Source organism: Phaethon aethereus, assembly GCF_964289735.1.
Source record: "Phaethon aethereus genome assembly, chromosome: 3".
Taxonomy (NCBI): Eukaryota; Metazoa; Chordata; class Aves; order Phaethontiformes; family Phaethontidae; genus Phaethon; species Phaethon aethereus.
Window position 1 is genome coordinate 85468784 of NC_138576.1, and position 17485 is coordinate 85486268.

The following is a 17485-nucleotide window of genomic DNA, read 5'->3' on the forward strand; positions in this document are numbered from 1 at the left end:
TCTCAAGATCAGATTTATTGTATGGCTTGCGTATTTTTATTTAAAGCAGATTCTAAAAATGTTACTTTTATTCCTGTTTTTAAAGGATTAAAAATTAATGATACAACAAAAATTATTGCATATCAGAAACTGGCTTTATCAGCACAAATGAGAAGTCAGTTATATTAACAGCTTAAACACACACATTTTGTACCATACCCATTGCTACTGATTTTGATAAAAGTACTATTTTGACCTTATATTCTGTAAAATTTGATTAAAATGAACTGGTGGGCCTTGACTGTACTTGCTTCTTTTGGAAATAACTATATTTTTTTATTTACCTTTTGTGCCTTACCAGATTCACCAATATAAAAATATTTTCACTACATGTACTAGGCTGATGGAGATGGGCCTCGAAAGCTGACCATATCAAGAGAAGCATTCCCATAGAAAACAGGGAGTAACAGTGGTTTGTTTTGGTTTTTTTTTAAACCACTCAAACACATGTCAGGTTTTAAAATGTTATCTTCTACAAAGTCTTAAATGCAGTTTAATTTATGAGATACATACAAAATCTATTTCCAGCCAGAAGACTCTGAAACCTTTACAGAATGATTCACAAGCTACCAAATACAGAGACAGTATTACTGCTAAAGCTAGGACTGGACAATCGTTTTACAAGCAGAGCCACACAGTAGAATCTAGGAATCCCGCATCCCCAACTACTGGAGTGACAGGTATTTACTTCAGGATGATCACTAAAAGTTGTGCGACAATGCAATTCCCACATCACAGCAGTGTTAAAGTCACAGGCACTAACTTTATTTTGGTATCTCCTTACTGTGAAGTTGGCTATTAAAACCACAATGAATTACTTTTAAAACCTCTTTACTAAGCAACTTATGAATTGAAAAGAATCCCAAAAGAAGGTAATATCTGACTTTAAACACTGCAGTGAAAATGAGGTGACTGAGGTTTCATTTACATATCCCACTCCCTCCTAACACAAAACCCCTGCAAGTTCAAAATGGGTACAGGCTACATTATTCTACAATACATATATTGATTTACAAAGCCAATCCACAGAAAAAACAAAGCAACAGGACTCATTTGTTGTATCACTGAAATTACAGTTTGAAAGTAATACATACAGGAGAAAGTACAAGAGTACTACACTTTTCTACTCACCAGCAATGCCTTTACGCTTCTGAAACATCGCATGATGTGGGGCAGATGGTGATGGGAGTGAACCAGCCTGCTCCTGAGCATCTTGGTTTGCTGTAGTTTTTATTGATTCAATAGCTGCTTGAAGAACTCTTAACTGCAGAACAACTGCCATGTCTACAGAGAGGCATACAAAGGACACATGACATTCTTTACACGTCTTCAAGAATTTTTACCAGATGTTTGTAAAAAGTATAACACCACAACAAAATGTGTCAAGAGCTGCAAAACTCTCGATTCCACAGAAGTCACACAGAAAGTCACCTCATTATTCCAGACACAGACAGTACAGAAGTGAGTTCTCATGGAAGAGCCACTGAATTTTATTACTCTGAAATAAGCTAAATGAAACTGTATAGAACATTTCCATTTAAATATTCTTAATGAACTTTTACAGTCACTGCTTTTTTCAGATTAGCAGTACACAATTCTTTACCACAAGGCAGGCTCCTGGGGAAAACTACTACCTTGAGAACCACTTAGAAGAGAAAGAAGATCCATCACCAGATGAGTCCCCCTTCTCCCTCAGCAATGATATTAATTTAAACAAAAATCAACAGACTACTTCTGAAGTCCCATGACCCCAAAAATAAGCAGATAACTTACTTTGCATCTTTGCATTTTTACTATTTTGAAGATGACCCAGCAGCACAATGAGGTCTTCAATAACACGAAAATACTGAGAACCTGAGGAGCTGCACGCATGAATTGCAACTGCTACCAGCAGCTGTTGTATATCGCATGCAAGTAATTTGTAATCGTTCAAGGGAATGCTGCAAACAAAGTTATAGTTACCAGAAACGTGACAATTCTAGTAGATTGTAAACCATAACAAGACCCATTACTATACCCCTTGCTACTTCTGCCAACCGTACCCAATATTATATTGTACTTCATATAAAAAATGTTACTGCTGAAGGCTAGAGAATTGTAATACAAGACACCTCTCTTTTGGTGTTAATTTTGGCAGATTGGATGCCTGCAAATCTTAGAGACATTCTAACATTAAAATTGTAATAAAGTTTTATTGGAAAAGCAGTGATGTATTATTATCATATATCTGAGCTAAAGAACAGATCTGAAATCCCATATTTCTCAAAAAAATTCATGATAATATCTCATCTTGTAACTACACTGAACTAAAACTATACCGGGGTAAAAAGAAAATATTTCTATTTCTTCAGGATAACAACTAATGAAATAAAATAACAGAACCCTACCTCTCCTACCTTCATTGTATAACCTTTCTTAATTACAAACATTCTGTACTTTAAAGTCATTTAAGTTACTGAAAATCTCAAATATTAAGTCACAGCCAGCACAGGAGAGATTTTTCCTGCAGTTTTGACATTGGCTATAGATACAGTAGAACGCTACCATCTCCTGGGCCTTTATCTTACTGTTCAGGTGAGTTTTGTTAGGAAAAGCATCCAAAGTGCACACAGCGTGACAAACCTGCATTTTAAAATATCGTTTCACTTTAAATTTAAGGTACGGAAAGAACATTTTATATTCCTTTGTTTGAACTGAGTATCTAAACGTTTATTTTCACTTACAGGTATAATTAAAGCTGAAAACCTCAAAAACAGTATTATTTTGTACATGCTCCCTGATCATTTTAGAAAGTAGAACAAATACAATACAGTAATTTTTGCTAGACTTGAGGCTGTGCCTGGACTATTTTATAGCAACTGATACAATACTCACTTTGTTTCCAGTCCATTGAGAGCAGCCAGTGTATTACACAACACGTACAGCAAACCATTATCAAGCAGTAGGTCTGCAACTTTTGAGCAGGAATTTATGATTTGCAGCAAGAGACAGAAGCAGTTATGCAGCAGAACATTATCGTACAGAGAGTTCTCTATAAGACCCAGAACAGGAATGATACACCATTTTTGAAAGAGTCCAACATTCTTGACATCTTCAAGATCAAATCTATTAACATAAATATAAGTGAGTGACATCCTTAAAATAGCAACCTGGTATATGCAGCTAATATATGCAACTGGAATACCAGTCTATACCAGTATTTTGGCAAAGATGTAGATTGCAATTACCTACATTTCATTCCAGTAACAATGCCTGTCTACTACAGAAAAGAAAAGCAAAATAAACGCTTCAGAGACCCACAAGGAAATGAAGTGCCTAAAAAGTGTATCTGAAGCTTCAGCTAACTGTCAACTGTCTACAATATAGATTTCATGACAGAGGGGGTTTTTTAATCTGTGTAGAAAAATATGATGCATAATCTTTCCAGTAGTAAGTATTACAACTGGCACAGATACTATCAAGAAAAGATATACTGCTTGGCATCAACACAATAATAAACTGACTGACAGCAGGTATGATATCCTAATTAAACTTCAGCAACAATGGATATAAGTTTGGCAACTTCTGGCTTTCTGCAATTGTAGAACTTGGAACAGTGCTTCAGACCTTGTATTACTTCAGCATTAAGAAACCGGATTACTATTCTAAGGTTATCAGTCCATCACATGACTTTTATACACAATCCTAAAAACCCAAGACATTTGAGTTACCTTTCCAGCCCCATAATCAATCTTGAGGATATAACAGTTCTCTGCTTTGGGGCTAGTTAAGCAGCCAGGTTTAAGTCTTGCAGTTAAACAGGATTTTTTTTTTTTTTTAGGGGTGAACAGGTCAACAGGCAAGAAGTAATTTGGCTACAAATCCTGCAGAGGGAGCAGGGAAGAAGCTTTTTGCAAGTTTCTTGCACTGCTGACTATACTTAGATGCATGTTCTCCCTGTATAACCGCTAAGTAGTCAGACTAATTCTAAAAAATATCATTTACTTAGATAATTGTCTGCTTAAACGTCCTTTCCTGTCAATGAGGTGGCTCTTTGTTTCAAGAAACAGTTTATCTATGGGATTTTCTCTAAAAGAAATAGCAATTTAAACTCGGGGCCAAGCCAAGGAAGCAGCTGTAACATCAAGCTTTTTCCTTTATCACCTACCAAAATCTGGTAGCAGAGATCTACTGACTATTAAAAATTTCTAAGTATCTAATTTAGAGTTTTATGTAGGAACGGAAAGAACATGAAGAGTTAAACTGACTACAGGCTATTCGAAGTACAAAGGCCTCAGGCCTTCTGAGGGCCTCGGAGGGTTTAGAAGATCCCAGCTGACAGCACCCATCTGATGAAATTGCTAACAAACACCTTAAGGGCCATACAGTACTCATGAGAAGTTTCATACATTTAAAAGTTAAAGCTACAAGCAAAACAGTTCTGAAGGAACTGTTTTTTTATGGTTGTTGACTGCTAGGAAGAGAATAGCAATTAGAAAGCTATCACATCCTTGCCTCCAGCAAAGTGCACTGGTTGCAGTTCAAATATTAAGTGACAGGATGCAAAAGCAAAGCATTACTTACTCTTCATCCAATCCAACAGAGCGGCCAAAGAGCATTTCCAAAAAGCACTCTACAACTTCCTGAGTCCCCTGGTGAAGGTACAACTGGTTGGCTAGCAAGGAGAAGCCACGATTCTTTAAGAATTTCTCCTTCTGCTCCCTCCTTGCTCTGTTGAAATATGCATCCAACAACTAAAAATAAATGCATAATTACAATACATTAAATGATTGAAACTTACAACTCCCTTGAAAGTGAAAGCTGTTGTCTGATTCGAGCAGTTTGAAAACAAAATTTTTTAAAATTCCTGATTACAAACATCAATTGCACTATTGCAACTGCAATCTACACCGACCTTGTTACAATTGACAGCTGACTTTACTCTATCTGAAGACTCTTAGGTTTTTAGTCAAGTTTGGGGGAGATGAAATCACACGCTACAGTTGGAGAATGCATACATAAATACAATCAAACTTTTTATACTTGTTAAATCCTGCACATTGGTGTGTCTGCAAGTGCATGCACGATTTTTCTGGATCATTTCGTTAATAAAGCAATACAACCTTTTTCTTCTTTGAATAGATTTGTATTTTAATTTGAAGTTTTTCATCTACATGATGTTATCATCCAGGAAAATGTCCTTGTCAATACTACAAAAACATATCTGAACATGATTTTGAAGCCTCAAGTCCATGTTCAGGCCACAAATGTGTGAATGACTCCTCAGAATAACTGAAAGTGAACCATGTTAGAAGTCAAAACTTTGCCTGCACCTTAATTTAAGATGTGTGTTTAATGTTGAAGAGGTGGTCACTGACTCTTTCCTGCATTGTTGCTTCCATTTACATGAGTAATTCTGTCATATGCTCCTAAACTCTCTGGCTTAGATCATAGACTATATTCATCTATTGAAAGTTTCTACATTTGTGTTGTGGTTTTTGTTTTGTTGTATTTTTGTTCGTTTGTTTGTTTTAATCTGTGTGGGTGGAAATCTATCTTAAAACTCTGAAGTAAACCTAGAAAATTGAAAAAAGCAAAATAAAAAAATATTAACAGAACTTCATGTTTCCAAAATATTAACTATGCTAGTTCACAACTTTTTAGATGAAAACATTTTATATAGGCCTACTTTAATGACTCCTTGTTGTATGAGAGGAGATGGGTGGTTCACAAGAACTATAAGATAGTCAGGTTGGATAAGTTTGTCCATCACATCTTCTAGCATGATATCTGGTAAGATTAAGAGAACTCCACGCAAGAGGTCATATAATCCACAACAGATAAGCACAAGACAGTCTTCTGTACACCTGAAAACATAGGAGTATGTTTTACCACAGTTTGTCTACAACTGGAAACATTAAAAAAATGCATAATTGTAAGCTATTTCTGCGGGGCAGGGGAGGAGGAGGAAATCTGGCAAACATTTCTCCAATACTCCTACTACCACTCTTCATTAATGCTTATTTTTGGATGGCAGATAGCAAAAAGGATAATTTGACCAGAACTACTTGCTGAGATTTTTGTGTGAACTAGCATAACAAGTTCACACTCCTACTGTGGATAGCAAAACTCCTGATTTTTAAACTTTGCTATGTAAATAATCCAAAAATTGAAACAACAGAATTCTATGGACTAAAATGAATTGGTTTATGACAGCCATTGAAAACATTCCCTTAATTTTCAGGCTTCCAGTTTTTGTAGAATAGTAATCAAGACCAAGAACTGAAATTAAAGTTCATCTACTGAACTGCTAATTTATTATTTTATATGCTTACCTGTCATCAGGGCTGTCAGATGGTTTTTGGGTATTCTCATTAGCTGAAGAAAAAGTGAGACTCTCCCAGTCTTCAGGAAGTACCTTCTTGTCAGCAAAGCTTGGCCAGCGAGCAATGGCCGATGATCCTCCATGAACGGAAAATGCTAAGCCCAACCCTGCAAAATTACTCTGACTCTTCTGAAATGAAGGCAGTCCTTTCAGATTGTCTGGACGACGTAGCGACAGCTCAGCTGCAGCACCACCACCTTCATTACATTTCAGGTCTGTATCTGCTTCTTTACTCTCAAACGCATTTTCAGGTAACTCTTCTTCTTTTGCAAGATCTTCAAATGTTTCGGCAGATGTTAACTCTGAGTCACAAACTGTTTTTGCAGACTCACAACTGCTAAGAAAGAGTTCTTCTTGTACTCTCTTTACGGTTTCAGAGCTTCCTACAAAACCAGTTTTACTCTGGAGATCAATGTAGTCATGCTTGCCAACAATCTGCAGGTCATCGATGCTCCTTCCCATTCTTTCAGTTAGTCTTTTTCGATGAACTTGAGGTGAGGAAGTAGGAGATGCTGGTAAACTTTTGCAAAGCCTTTTAGGTACCTGAGAGCTTGTCTTCTGCTCTACACTAGCCTTGGAAGTGTTCCCTAGAGAAATAAGGATATCTTTAGCATTAGAAACAAGCTTTTCCCTCAATGCTACACTCCACATATATTTAACACAGTGACAGCCCAAGCTAATTTTATGTGGCAAAACTGATTCAATACTTGGCATAGATCACATTTGGCCGATCAAGTAGAGATAGTGAATTATTATGCAGCCATATATTTAGCAAGTCACAAACAAACCTGAAAGACACATAAAATGCAAGAAACCCCTGGAGTTTATGGAATTACATTATGATCCTCTAAACTAACCCTCGGCAGGAATTTGTACAGAATCATAGAATCAGAGGGTGGAAGGCACCTCTGGAGATTGCCTAGCCCAACCTCCTTGCTCAAAGCAGGGTCAAATAGAGCAGGTTGCTCTATGTGGAAGCTCTTGTGTAAGAGATCCAGTCTACCAACATATTTTAGTGGACACTGAAATACTATTTGCCAACCCATTTTCACTAAGGCTTTACATGTACTTCAGATTTATAACAAATTGTTACATGTTTTATTTAACAGGGCTTCCTTTTAAGCACACATTTTGACCCGAAACAGTCAAACTTTCAGAGCACATTACAAAGTCTTTCATGAAAGATATTTAAGAGGCAAAGCAGTCTGTATACCAGACTGGTAAGGGAAGCTTTCTGTTGGTTTAGGGAAAGGATACTTTGTTCATTCAGAACTATTTTGAAAACTAATGCAATGATGATGCATCAGGTATATTTTTTTTTAAGTGAAATGTATATAAAACAAATATATATATATATATATATATACACACACACACACACATGCAAACATACCCAGACCAAGCTGGCCTTCAGACAACAGGAAGTATCTATAGCTGCAACAATCTTACAGCCAAGCTTGCAAACACATTAGCAGGCAGTGCAAAAAATTGCAGGTAGCAAGTTATCTAATTCAAACACTTTCAACTATTTTATCTAAATTTAGAAATTCAAATTCAGAACCACAACACTCAAACACCTATTCTCACAAAAAAAAATGTTCTTGAGTAAAGATTCCTCTGGCACACATGAATAATACTCAACAACAGTTTGGTACTATTGATATAAAAGAGTACTCAGTTTAGAAGAACAAGATTTCATATATAATCCATATGGGAGAACGACTAATCTCATACACAATTTAGTATTGTGGTTTGCTCTTCATTTCACTACTTTTACTAAAAGACACTTGAACTAACACTATTTCAACTGAAGTAGTGCTTGAAGACACAATTTGCTTTTCCTAAGCAAAGTAGCAAAAAGACATCAGTTGTAAAAGGTATTATATTGGTGATACACAGACTATAGCTAAGTCATACACGATCTGAAATACAAAGCAGCTACGTTTGAGATCGGAGTAATTTGTTTCCACTCCTATTTTGTATATATTGGTAAACTTGCTTAGATTATGCATTTCTATTTAGAATTTATGTCTCCTTGTCAATGAGCTTAAATAAAGGCTTAGGTGTAAGTTATGTTTTAGTTTTACAGGTAGTATCTGATGATTGCCTGTGCAAACCTGTGTAAAAAGTAATTCAATAATGATACAAAACCATCACACTGACAGCACACCAACTGAAAAGTTACCAGCTTGAACTAATAATTTCAAGCCATTTCAGTACCTATAGCAGAGAAATTAAAAACTGATTAAAGCTGTTATCTTTATAGACCTCAACTTGCTTAGTATACTGTATAATGAGACTGTTTCTAGAAAACTACTCAATTTTATTTTATATAACCAAGGTATCCAAGTTGTTGACCTTCCCATCCTCTATCATGTAGGAACATCATATATACCTGCAGTGTAACTAAATGCCAATACTTTAATAACTGTATTTAGATGGATGTTAACAATTACACACCAATAAAGAAAAGTATCAGCTTAATGTTTTTTGCACAGATAAGATAGCTGCTTGTGGATCACTATTTCAACTATTGCCTGGTATAAGGCATTATCATTAGGTCTGTTTAACAAATGAAATTGTTCAGCTATCTGGTCCACTTCACTGCCTCAGCCAGTGTGGCCATTTGTCTCTACTTGAGAATGACAAGCAGTTTAGGTAGCATGTTCAGTTCAATCCTTCTTACTCCACTGTTCAGGCATCAAGCTCCAAGGGGCAGGAGGAGCTTTGTAAGAAATATCTGTGGGAAAGTAACACTTTAAGGTACACTAGTTGTCTGCCAAAAGGACTGTGTCTTAATGTCCTTGTTTTTCCAGCGTTGTTTTACCTCCCAGTGGTAAAGCTGTAAATCCAGTTGGAGTTGTAATCACAAATGCGGAACTGTCTATTGACTTCCCACCACTGCTGGAATTTCTCAGGAACATAAGTGATTCAACTTTTTCCTGAAAAATTTTGCCATCTAGAAAGAAAAGGGGAAAATTACATAACAGCTTTAAGTTAGCATTCTTGATACAGTTAGACTCATAGTAACCAGGTTACATTTCAGCCTGATCACTGCAGGCTAATGAGAAGTGCTCACACCTGAGAGCACCTGAGAAAAAACACTTGAGAACAATTTTTTGTTTTAGTGATCTATCTTTAAAATTTACTTCAGAACATGGAAAATATTATGATGTTCTAAAGTAATTATATTTAAAGATGGTCTTTGCAGGCATACAAGCAATAATAACTTCGACTTTTTCCCATGTCAAAAACAGATGACTGTTCTCAAACAGGTTCACCTGAGGATCAAAGTGTCAAAAACTGCATTCTACTCTTACTCAGAATTTGACATCTTAGTATTAGAGGACAGATACAGATAAAAACAACGGTGCTGCCTTTGAAACTTATTATTAATACTGGAGGTACACAGGCATCTCTGAAAGGAGAAAACATTTCAAACTTGGATGATGCTTTCCATGTTTACATAAGTTATGGCTAAGGTTGTACAATGCTGATATTAAAGCATGAACTATACATCTACCAGTATATAATTTTTCAAAAGATCAAGAAAGGGTTTTTAAAGCTCATAATCACTCATTCTGCCAAAGTGATCATCTAGTACAGATACATTAAAGACAGACATTGTCCTAGATCTGCACCCCTCAAAGCACATAGGTACTTTCAGTAACTCATACACAATGCACTGATGGTGCCTGCCAATAACATCTTGCAGTGCAACAGATCATTTGCTAAAAATGTTCCTCAGGCCTTTAATTTTTCTAGGAATTTAGTAACAGGAAACAAGAAAGTAGAGATGGAGACAGGACCATATACACATATATCCAAAGAAGATTCATTTATAGGCAAGTTAAACATTTTTCTCTGAGATTTGCCTGAAGGCAAATGTGTCCATACAGGCAGCAAACATGCACTCCATTTAGCAGCATTGAACTATAAAAGAAACTTAATCTCTCTGATGGTTATGCATTTATCTATGGCTGTAGACAGAAGAAAGCTCTCCAAGTAAGCCAAACAAAGAAAGTTTAACTACAACGTCTCAATATCGTAAACTAGTGTCACTTTACTAAGTCCCAATAGTTCAATAATTTTTTATATATAGTTATTACAACATAGCAATCAAAGAATATATTCACAGAATAGCAATTTATAAACAGTCAAAGAAGGTCTTTTAGATATTAATTTATGACGAGATTTTTATCTTATTGTTTATTTCTAAGTTAAATGTGACATATCTACCTATGTGCAGGGAAAAGTAGAAGTTGGTAGGATTGTGACAAACGTATGTATTAGTGGGAGGGTGAACCGCTAAGAGGAAATTGAAGACCAGTGTCAGCAATTCCAGGTCTGGGGGAGATCCAAGTACTTCTTCAATTATTTTCACAAATGACCTGCAAACTTCCCGAGGCAGGGATGCAAGGTGCCCTTCTTTATGCTCCTAGAAAGGAAGAGCAGTACAACTGTAAGTTATTTGTATTTTTAATTTGACAGAAATTGTTGTGCTGTAGTAGAACAGACCAAAAAAAGCTGAAGTAATGAAGTCTGTATTTTTTAATTTGAGAGGAGCTACTGTACCTACTCAATGTTACCCAAATCCAGCACACTTAAAATTCAGGGACAAGCAAAATATTGCAGATATTATGCAAGTTTATTTTTAGAAGTTAACATCTTCTACATACTATACGACTTGACTTAAATGCTGGAGCCTTAGGGCACGAATCACCATTAAAAGTATAGTTTACTGTCATTGTATTACATATTTGTAGAGAAATTAAAATAGTTGCTGATACTAACATTTCAAACATTAAGAACTTTCTGAACAGTGCCACTGGGTCTTCTGCATTTCCACTTCAATGGCCATTTTTATAAACATACACATTTGAGATTTCATTGATAATTATATTTATCATCTCTGCTTGATCAAGCATTCTATATAGTTTGACAAAGGCTATCTGAAAAACTTTAACTGAACACTGATGTTAGAACAGGACTTCAAGAAACTTGTGGGAAACCTCACTGTAATGTGGGCATGGTGATTTTTAACGTGTCTAAATTTCATCTTTTTTTGGTACCCAAGCACCTTAACCGCAACTGCTGTATGAAAAGACTAAATGAAGTTAATTTAAATGAGATTTTCAAAGAGAATGGTTTACATAGTTTTATCTTCCATTCCACCATTCCCAAAAAATTGCCAAATCACTGTTGGCCAATTTGAGTATTTTTTTTAAACTAATAAATCTTTTTTTTCCCCCAGTAGGCATGTATATTAGTGTTTGTATTCATGTGCAAGAGACAGGGAAAATATTACACAACATTCCGTATCTAGGCATTGCGTTAATATACAATTTTAAAGTCAACTAAACCACTAACAAGTTCCAAATTAGGGAATGCCACATAAACAAGAAATTAAAAACTCACAGCAATAAAACTGATTAAAAAAACACATTACAAAAAATCATTAGGAGAGGGAAAAACAATAAACGCATTTCATGTGTTAGAGTGAGAAACTCAGAATAAAGAGGAACGCAAGATAGACTATGCAGTGTACATAAAAGGGATTACAGTACATATTTTCACAAACAGATGTGTACTATAAGCAGGAAACCATTTCAAAATCATGCTCTTAAGAAGTGTCTATCAAAGGGCTGAAGCACTTCCCCAAAGTTCTTTTTAGAACAGCTATCTCTATGCCATGAAGGAATCTACTAGTGGATCAAAATTTTGAGAGGAGCACTCAGACAGAGCACTACAGGCTGGTTGCCCTATTAGCTCTGGTGAGATCCAGGAGAGGCATTTCCTGCTACTTGCACAGTATCTGTGTTCTTCAGTAACGAAGACTCCAACTAGTAAGAGACATCTCAGGTCTTTATAAAAAAGTCACAGTTTATTTCAGCTCCTACTCATGTGGGGATTGTGCAAGTAACCTAGGGCCAAGGTTTTCAAATAGTACCAGGCGGTTAAAATCTCTTGCCCTTTCTGTCCAGCAGTAAGTAGAGCACCCAGCAGTGAACTGTATTTGTTCACAAGCAACAATACCCATTGAAAAAGATGAAAGGGGTCCAAAAGCACAGAGGACAGCCTACTGAAGCAGTTTTTTTTCTATAGCATTTAGTCTCTTCCCTCCCTCCCTGGCCCTCCGCCCCCCAAATAAAACTGAGTAGTTGCCAAGCACAAAGTAGGGTTTCAGAGAGAAAGTACCTGCAGAACCTGGCAAGTTAACAGGAAGTGATGTACCACTTGAGCTTTCAATAGCTGTTTAATGTTAAACATCTGTTGGTGATGGTTAGCTCTGATAAGGATTTCTAGAGCTGCTAACAGAGTTTCCCAGACACCTTGCTGAAAAAGAAAAACAAAACAGGAACATGGTTTCAAAAAAAATACATTTCTGAGTCTACACACTGAGAATAAAAAAATGCCAAAAAAACAGTTTAGGAACATAGCCAAATCAAGTTAGTTTTGCAACTAAGAAATAGACTAAGTGACTGCAAATGGCCAGGTCAGAACTAGAAACTATCAGAGAAATTATGCTCATACAAAATTAAGCATATTTTAATGATTAAGCTGAAAAAAATTACTTCTTGTCTAAAACTAGTTTTGTATACTCTTTGCTATATTAACACTGCATGGTTCTTTTCAACAGCTTAACTCCAGAGGGAAGCAGGTCCTCCTCAGTCTTCGCAAGTTTCTGTAAAAAAATTAATCTATTCAACTAACAAGTCATTTACATACATTACATTTACAGAATTTAATACACTAAGGCAACCAGCATCATTGATAACGGGAGCTTGCTGCTACTACCAGCTATTCAAAGAATAATAAGGACCATTAATTTAGAAAATGTTAGTAATTGCTGACATCTAACTGGAGAAATTAATTTCAGACCTCATAATACTTTATCACTTTTTTTAAATATTGACTTTTAGACTTTAAATCTGTCCAAAATAAAAGTAATTACCTTTGCTTTAGACCATATCTTCCAGTCAAGCAGTAGCTTTTCTAGCAATTGAACATCTTGGATAACTGCAGTAGAATCTGTGTCAAGCGTTAATTGCCCATTTTCATTTATATAGAGAATCTCATTACTGCAGCATCCTTCAAGGAGAGTCTTAAAGAGGGGGAAATTTTTTTTTTAATGTCATAAGCACAACACAGTACAGTTGTCCTATCCAATTTATCAAAAAAAAAAATCTTTACCAAGACATCAAACTCCCGATAGGGAAGGCATATATCTACCTGGTCAACCATGAAAACAGTTACTGAGTTTAGTAACCACACTGGAGACATTTAGGAGGCTTCATTCTTATAACACCAGTACAAAAATTTGAAAATATTTTCAAGTGCACTCAAATGTTTTTATTAATTGCTTCCAAGTTTAGGCTTACTTGAAGATCTTTGCTCTCAGAAAAACAAAGCTGCTTCCCCCCACCCCAATTGCCATCTCGTCTGAAGTTAGGGTCTTTCAACGCTTCTTTTTTCTCCCCTAGCCTGTCAGGAGTTTCTAGTTCAAGGCAAAACACTCCTAGACCAAAACATGCCTCAATTCACTCTTCTGACTTGTGAAAACAGCTTCAAGTGTAGAATTAAAATCAGAGAAGTTTCTAAATTTGTGCTAACATTGAACAAAGTATCAGATTTATGGAGCACCCTACCTTCAGCATGCAAAATCCAACAATGCATTTTGGTTTGATCAACACTCGATGAATCATAGAATAACCATTACAATTGTCCATCTCCTGTATTCTCTGCTGATTGTATTTTGTTAAAGATAGTATAAGTTGTAGTGCTAAAGCTTGAGTGTCTTCACAGCTGCTAATCTCTACAACCTGAAGAAAAGGCAAGTTTCATAAAACAGCTTAAATTAGAAACATTTAGAAAAAAGCCTTAAAAAGTCTTTGTTGCAGTCTTAAATCATAAACTTCTGGATTAAATCTGCCTTAAAGATTTTGAGGTTAAGTACATAACCTTCATCTTTGCTGATGTGTGTACATTCAGATATTACAGTCGAAGTGGTAATTCCTACTGTGGTAAATGACCTGCTAAGACAATAAAAGTCCCATTACAAGAATCCCTTTTAAGAAAAAAATCTGTTCTAAATAAAACTTAGGTAGAAGGCACCAATTTATTCTTGCTATACTACAAAGTTGCAAGGTCACGAAATACACATGCCACTAATAAGAATAAACTCTGTTGATTGCCCTGGAAAAGTATGTTTCCTAAATGTTTAAGGAAAGCTTTAAAGTAGGGTTCCTGAAGGTCTAGGCTATCTCTACCAGGAAGTGTCCAATCAAACATTAAAGTGTTATTTTGTCCAGAAAGAGACAAGCAATTTGATAGTTGAAGACCACGGACCATTCCTCACTCTGCTTCCTACAATTCTTGAATCCCAAGAGAAAACAGTATTTTTACCGAAAATGTACACGAAGGAAATCTCACATAAATGGAATTTCAGTTCCTATAGGTTCCCTTGTCGTGTACCCGTTAAGTGCTGCACTTAGTTATACACATGTATGCCTGTATCATCTGACAGCTGATCTATTGTTTGCTTGCTTTACTGATGCAAATAGAGTCTACAGCAGGATCTGCAGCACGTACTTGGCATACATTTATGTAATACAATAACATGAATAAGGGTTTTCCCCTCAGATTTCACTATCCATGTTAAAATTACAGCAGGCAGTGTCTTCATAACCAGAAGTCTGAACACCTGACTGTCTCTAGTCTAAAGGTGCATTGGTTACTCTCCACACACCTTTCAGAACATTACCATTGCCAGAGGCATACAAAACAAACAAGTTTTAGGCCTACATTAGTATTTGGAATTAACTGTAGTACTTCAGAGACTTCTAGCACAAATATTAGCCTCTCCATGTAAAGGTCACAGCAAAGTAGTAACGAAGTTAGTGCTTATAGCCTTAATATTTTTGAAATTACGTTTTTTCTTAGACGGGATAAGTCTTTGAACATGGCTGAGCAGGTCTCAAAAAAAGCTTTTAATTTAAGTAAAATTAAAGCTCTGCACACTTTGTAGTTTCACATTTATACATGCTTGCATCATGAATATCCTGTGTTTAAAGTGTTAAAGCTATGCAATGAATTTAAGTGCCTTTAAAAATTAGAAACCAAAAATATAAACAGTTCTACAGCACTCCTAAAGATAATCTCTTTTGACATTTAGAAGCCCTACCTCTAAATCAGAATGTAGCACCACATCTTACGTACTGGCAATGTCATAAAAACCATTAAATAGAATTATAATTAAGTTTCCAATTTAAGACAACTGGTATGATGCAGTCTGTGTTATGCCACAGATGTTCTCCACAAGTTTTTTTAAGAATAAAAAAAAATCACATGCAGACTAGTGCAAGGCAGCTAGAATATGTGATTTCCTACTTATGAGCCAAGAAAAATTTTACATGGGAGAACACATACATGTACCCCTCCTCCTCCAGCCCCCTTACCCTAGCAAAGAGGAAAACAAATGCACCAGTTCCTCCAATTTCATGTAGTATACCCTGAAGAGTCTTATATTCAACAGGCTGAAGTGTTTTCAGGTGATGAGAGTCCAATACATTGCTCTGAACTTCTTTTGAACTGAAAGGTCTCTGAGAAGGTACAGTTTTCACTTGACCTTTCAGTCTAATAACAGGTTCATATATGGTGTACTGACCGGGGCACCATGTGGTATAAACAACAGCAAGACTCTCCTGAAACGAGAGGTTTATAAGCTAAAATTTTTCAAGAAAGTTTAATACAAAAAAACAACCCCACTCCCAAAATGCAAAAAGCCACACACAAAAGAGCCACCTAACAAGCAAGCAGCAGCCACTTAAGCAATTCATTTCTACTTCATTATTAGCATGCAAGTTTCATGTGGATGCATGTGCACTAAGACGCATCAGGGTTCCTAAATTCTAGCAAATGTCTACAATAGCTACAGCACAGAAAGTTAGGAAAGCACTAAGAAATTCTACCAAGGATCCCCCTCTTATCACCTGAAGAAGAATTACAACTACTTTGCATTCGAAGTTAGTGACAAATCTAAAAGAAAATGAGCAGAGGTATTGGGCAAATTGTTTCCCTTTCTAAAGTGTAGAGTCCAAACCAGAAAGTTATCTCCTATTTTTTTTCCTAAAACTTGTCAATTCTTTAATCAGCTTTGCCATAAGAAAAAGGATCCAATAGAAGAAGTTTCATTACTGAGGAAGAGACTTTAAGCAAAACCCAAGCTCCTATGGATAGTAATGGACTCATTTTCACCAAAAAAAAAAGTAAAATGATCATATTTGGGAGCTTGTTTAAAAGAGAAATAGTTACATTTAAGACACTTGCATTCTATGCAAAAGTGTAGAGATTAATTCATCACTTGAGCACATAGTTTTTCCTCTTCAGTTACTTGGTGTTTTGTAAGGCAAAACAGCTTAAAAGTTGCATGACTGATTTGTTAGGCTTTTTACTTATTCCATTCATTCCTTCTTAACCTATTCAAAATTTAGTACCATTGTTTAAAAGGATCACATCCAGACAGAATGACCCTTTGACTACAGCTACAGAGCTGCTGTAGAACAAGATCAGAAAAATTCCACTAGTGGAAACAATTTATACAGCAGGAGTTACCAGTACACGCAGACAATTCCCCAAATATAGCAGGCTCCACTGATAAAGTTGTATTTTATTCTTTTTCTAGCATAACTACATCTACACCCGCATCTGACATGACTGTTTTCAGGGAAGATGGGAAAAAGCTAAGCCAGCTGGAGAATAACTTTTCAGCTGAACTTGATGCAAACTTACTCCCTTCTCAAAACCCTCAAGTAATTGGGATGAAGTCTTTTTGCTCCCTGTTAAAGCCAGATAAACCCTCCTTTCTCCTCTCAGTTTTAACGTTAAAAGGCTAACTAATCTGTCCTTTGCTACCTTTACACTAACTGAGAGAAGAGCTACCTCTTCTTCCTAGGGCAGGTACTTAATGCACATTTGGAAGTGCCTACTTATCTGACAGATTAAATATACAGTATTATAGATGCTGGAACATATAGAAGTTGTCAGAATCCAGTACACCAAGATGAAACAGCCACCCTGTGT

General features: G+C 36.0%; 1 protein-coding gene across 2 annotated transcripts in view; it reads right to left on the reverse strand.

Annotated features, from left to right (window-relative positions):
• LYST (lysosomal trafficking regulator) overlaps positions 1-17485 on the reverse strand; it is a gene marked incomplete at its 5' end in the record, with an annotated part of 67711 nt that overhangs the window by 24780 nt on the left and 25446 nt on the right. For both annotated transcript variants that reach the window (XM_081997200.1, XM_081997199.1), the window contains 12 exons: positions 1171-1323; positions 1813-1979; positions 2914-3144; positions 4603-4772; positions 5708-5885; positions 6354-6990; positions 9231-9362; positions 10643-10841; positions 12602-12739; positions 13359-13508; positions 14053-14226; positions 15862-16107. In XM_081997200.1, coding sequence (XP_081853326.1) covers positions 1171-1323; positions 1813-1979; positions 2914-3144; positions 4603-4772; positions 5708-5885; positions 6354-6990; positions 9231-9362; positions 10643-10841; positions 12602-12739; positions 13359-13508; positions 14053-14226; positions 15862-16107 — 2575 coding nt within the window. The remainder of the gene's footprint in view (positions 1-1170; positions 1324-1812; positions 1980-2913; positions 3145-4602; positions 4773-5707; positions 5886-6353; positions 6991-9230; positions 9363-10642; positions 10842-12601; positions 12740-13358; positions 13509-14052; positions 14227-15861; positions 16108-17485) is intronic.